Here is a 3,469-nt window from a genome sequence, read left to right on the forward strand (position 1 = left end):
TTTGTTGTAGGTGTATGTGCTAGATATCAAGCTGAACCAAAGGCGAGCCATATAAACCAAGTGAAAAGGATCCTGAAATATGTCAATGGCACTTGTGACTATGGGATGCTATACACTCATGGATCTGATTCTGTGATGTCTGGCTATTGTGATGTTGATTGGGTTGGAAGTGCTGATGATAGGAAAAGCACATCAGGAGGATGTTTCTTCTTGGGGAACAATCTAATATCATGGTTTAGTAAGAAGCAAACTTGTGTTTCTCTGTCTACTGCTGAAGCTGAATACATAGCAACTGGAAGTAGTTGTTCTCAACTGGGATGGATGAAACAAATGCTGACTAAATACAATGTCACGCAAGATGTCATGACATTGTACTATGATAACCTGAGTGCTATAAACATCTCAAAGAACCCTATTCAGCACAACAGGACCAAACATATTGATATCCGTCACCATTTTATTAGAGAACTTGTGAAGGATAAGATTGTAGCCTTAGAGCATGTTGCTACTGAGATGCAGTTAGCTGATATTTTTACAAAGGCCTTGGATGCAAATCAATTTGAATTCCTGAGAGGGAGATTAGGGATTTGCATTTATGAAAATTTGTAGCAATTAATATGGAGTGGAAAAAGTACTCAAATTATAGTCTATTTTCCTAAAATAAAGTGCCCCCATTATGGTAAATCATTACCTTGTATTGGAAATACCATTTATTCCATCTTCACGCACTACCCCCATAACCCCATTACCTACTCCAATTATTCCATCTTCCTTTTCCTTCTCCACAAACCTCTGCTAAGGCAACCTTACTTTTTCCAGAAAAACTCCAAAATGTCACAACATCAAGATACATTTGCTTCTAACAATACTAAGTCTACTCCAAAATTTAGTGTTCCTCCCATGGGCATCCCTGATGATGAGATTCTGGATGTTGCTCCTCTCTCTGTTATTCTCGTCGCGGACATTGATTTGAACCAACCCATTTCCATTGATGCCTCCGCTTCTGCATGTTCCAATCAAGGTAATCCTTATAGTATTTCGTATGGTTCAACTCCTGTCACTAAGTATAAGGAAGGAACACACTATATTGATCGTGTTATAAGAGACATAGTTACTAGAATTCTTAATGAAGGCCACTCTGTGAAGGGGGTTTCTACTCCCCTTGCTCAAATGTATCCCCCTCCTGAGGTTGAACAACGTAGTGGTAAGGGTGATGATTCCTCCAATTTTGAAAAGGTCTTGGCTGCTGAAGGGTTGCGCTCTCTAGGGAAAACCGTGTCTGACAAAGGGAAATTTGTGGCCTCTAACACGTATAATGCTTCCCACTCTGAGAAGCATGATGATGCAAATGTTGTGATTGATCTAGATGATGGTAGCTCTGATGATCAAGAGGAAAGCTTGATTCATCACAAGCCAAGTGTGGCTAAACGCATGAAGACTCGCAAAGGAAAATCTGTGGTTGAACTTATGTCAGCTAGAGAAGCTAAGAAGACTGGTGTCATTGGTCCCTCCAAACCATGGAGCAAGGTTGAAATAAAGAAGAGGAAGGCCAGAGGTGATTTTGAGCCTGAAGAGGATGTTGAGGAAGATGTCCCTGACATCTCGCCTGCGAAGAAAACTACTGTTAGGAAGTCTCATGTTAAAGTACCTACTGTTCATTTGGATAACATCTCCTTCCATCTTGAGGATGGAGTTGCTAAGTGGAAATTTGTGATTCAGAAAAGGGTAGCTGTGGAAAGGGAATTGGGAAAAGATGTTGCTGATGTCAAGGAGGTCATGGACTTGATACAAGTTGTTGGGCTTTTGAAGACTGTTGTTGGGTTCTCTTAATGCTATGAAGGTTTAGTCAAGGAATTTATTGTTAATATTCCTCAAGATATTTCTAATAAGAACAACAAGGAGTTCTGCAAGGTGTGTGTGAGGGGTAAGTGTATAACATTCTCTCCTACTGTTATTAATAATTTTCTAGGCAAAAATAATGAGGCTGCAGGAGAATTAGACGTTACAGACAATCAGGTATGTAGGGAGATTACAGCTAAGCAGGTGAAAGTTTGGCCTTTTAAAAAGCATCTTCCTGCTGGGAAGTTGACTATCAAGTATAATATCCTGCATAAAATAGGAGCTGCTAATTGGGTCCCTACCAACCATATCTCTACCATTGCTAATACTCTTGGGAGGTTTATTTTTGCGGTTGGGACAAAAGTGAAATCTGACTATGGTAGATATATGTTTGATCAAATCATCAAGCATGCAACTACTAATGCAGTTAAGCTGCCAATTTCTTTTCCCTATATGATCTGTGGAATTATCTTGAATCAACATCCTGGTATTCTGTGCTCAAATGATTTACCTAGTAGGAGAAAACCATCTCTGTCTGTGCACTACAAACTCTTTGAAGGCAATCATGTCGAGGATATTGTCATGACATCTTCCATGAGGAGGCCAGTCTCAAAAGTTGGAGCAATTGCTTAGCTTAAGGAGACATGCAAAGAGCTAGGTGAAGGGATTAGGGTAGCCATAACTAGAAAATAATCTTTGGAAGCCTTGATTGAAAGCTTGGAGCAGGTTAAGGGTGAAAATGTTGAACATGCTAATGTCAGCAATGAAGAAGAAGCTGAAGCCCACAACTCTAGTGAGAGGTCTGCTAACAATGATGATGCGAGTGGAAATTCTGATTCTGGTGCTGATGAAGAGGCTGCAAACTCAAGCTCTACTAAGTAGCTCTGTTGGCTTTTGGTGGATTTCTTTGTGTGTTTTTTTGGTTTGTTTCTCAGAATTCTTACAGTTGTGTATGTACTTGGTGATGTAACTCTTTAACTTCTGGTATTTCTGTTAATGACTAGATAGACATTTATTTTGTCTATTTGGTCTCTTTTGGCTAAAAAGGGAGAGGAGTAGTTGTAGATGTAGCTGAGTATCTTAACTTAGCTCTGTAGTATTGTTGTTGCTCTATTTGTCTGATACAGGGGGAGAATTATGGTGTTTATTTGTTTGGTACAGGGGGAGAATTCTCTGTGTTCTGTTCGTGTGAAGCAGTGTGGTTGTTGCTTGTTGTGGACTGGCTTAAGGGGGAGCTGGTGTGTTATGGGAAGTTGCATAGACTTGAGGGAGAGTACAAGCACTTGTGTGTCCTGATGTTTGCTAGTTGGTTCTTGCTAGTGTTATATGTGCAAGTGCTTGTGTGTTTACTAGTTATTATTTTTTCTAGTGATGTGTGTATGTTTTCTTCTGTTGCTGAACTGATGCTCTGATTGATTTCTTGTGAACGTGTGATCTGTTGTTTGTTTTAGCCAAAATTTTCCAAAGGGGGAGTTTGTTGGTTCTATAGATTGACATCAATTTTGGTAAAACTTAGTGTTATCACAAGATGTCATGCTTGTAGTCTTGATATGTGATATCAGCTTTCTGCAGGTTGTTTGATTTGGTTGTGCAGGATTTATTCAAGATGTCAGATCTGATGTTATGACAT

The 3,469-nt window shown here is 39.6% G+C and overlaps 1 protein-coding gene across 1 annotated transcript; it reads left to right on the forward strand.

The window, feature by feature from the left end:
* The first annotated feature begins 831 nt into the window (after nt 1–831).
* LOC127095002 (uncharacterized) lies at nt 832–2,721 on the forward strand. The gene is made up of 4 exons (XM_051033755.1): nt 832–1,773; nt 1,852–1,924; nt 1,970–2,454; nt 2,566–2,721. Exons 1-4 carry the CDS (start codon nt 832–834, stop codon nt 2,719–2,721), a joined length of 1,656 nt encoding a protein of 551 aa, XP_050889712.1.
* The last annotated feature ends 748 nt before the right edge of the window (nt 2,722–3,469 follow it).

Source organism: Lathyrus oleraceus, chromosome 6 (assembly GCF_024323335.1).
Source record: "Lathyrus oleraceus cultivar Zhongwan6 chromosome 6, CAAS_Psat_ZW6_1.0, whole genome shotgun sequence".
Lineage (NCBI taxonomy): Eukaryota > Viridiplantae > Streptophyta > Magnoliopsida > Fabales > Fabaceae > Lathyrus > Lathyrus oleraceus.

Coding starts and splice junctions, on each gene's coding strand:
- LOC127095002 (XM_051033755.1), top strand. CDS start 832: ATGTCACAACATCAAGATACATTTGCTTCTAACAATACTAAGTCTACT. Junction 1,774..1,851: donor ATGTTGCTGATGTCAAGGAG/GTCATGGACTTG, acceptor GGTTTAGTCAAG/GAATTTATTGTTAATATTCC. Junction 1,925..1,969: donor CTGCAAGGTGTGTGTGAGGG/GTAAGTGTATAA, acceptor ATAATTTTCTAG/GCAAAAATAATGAGGCTGCA.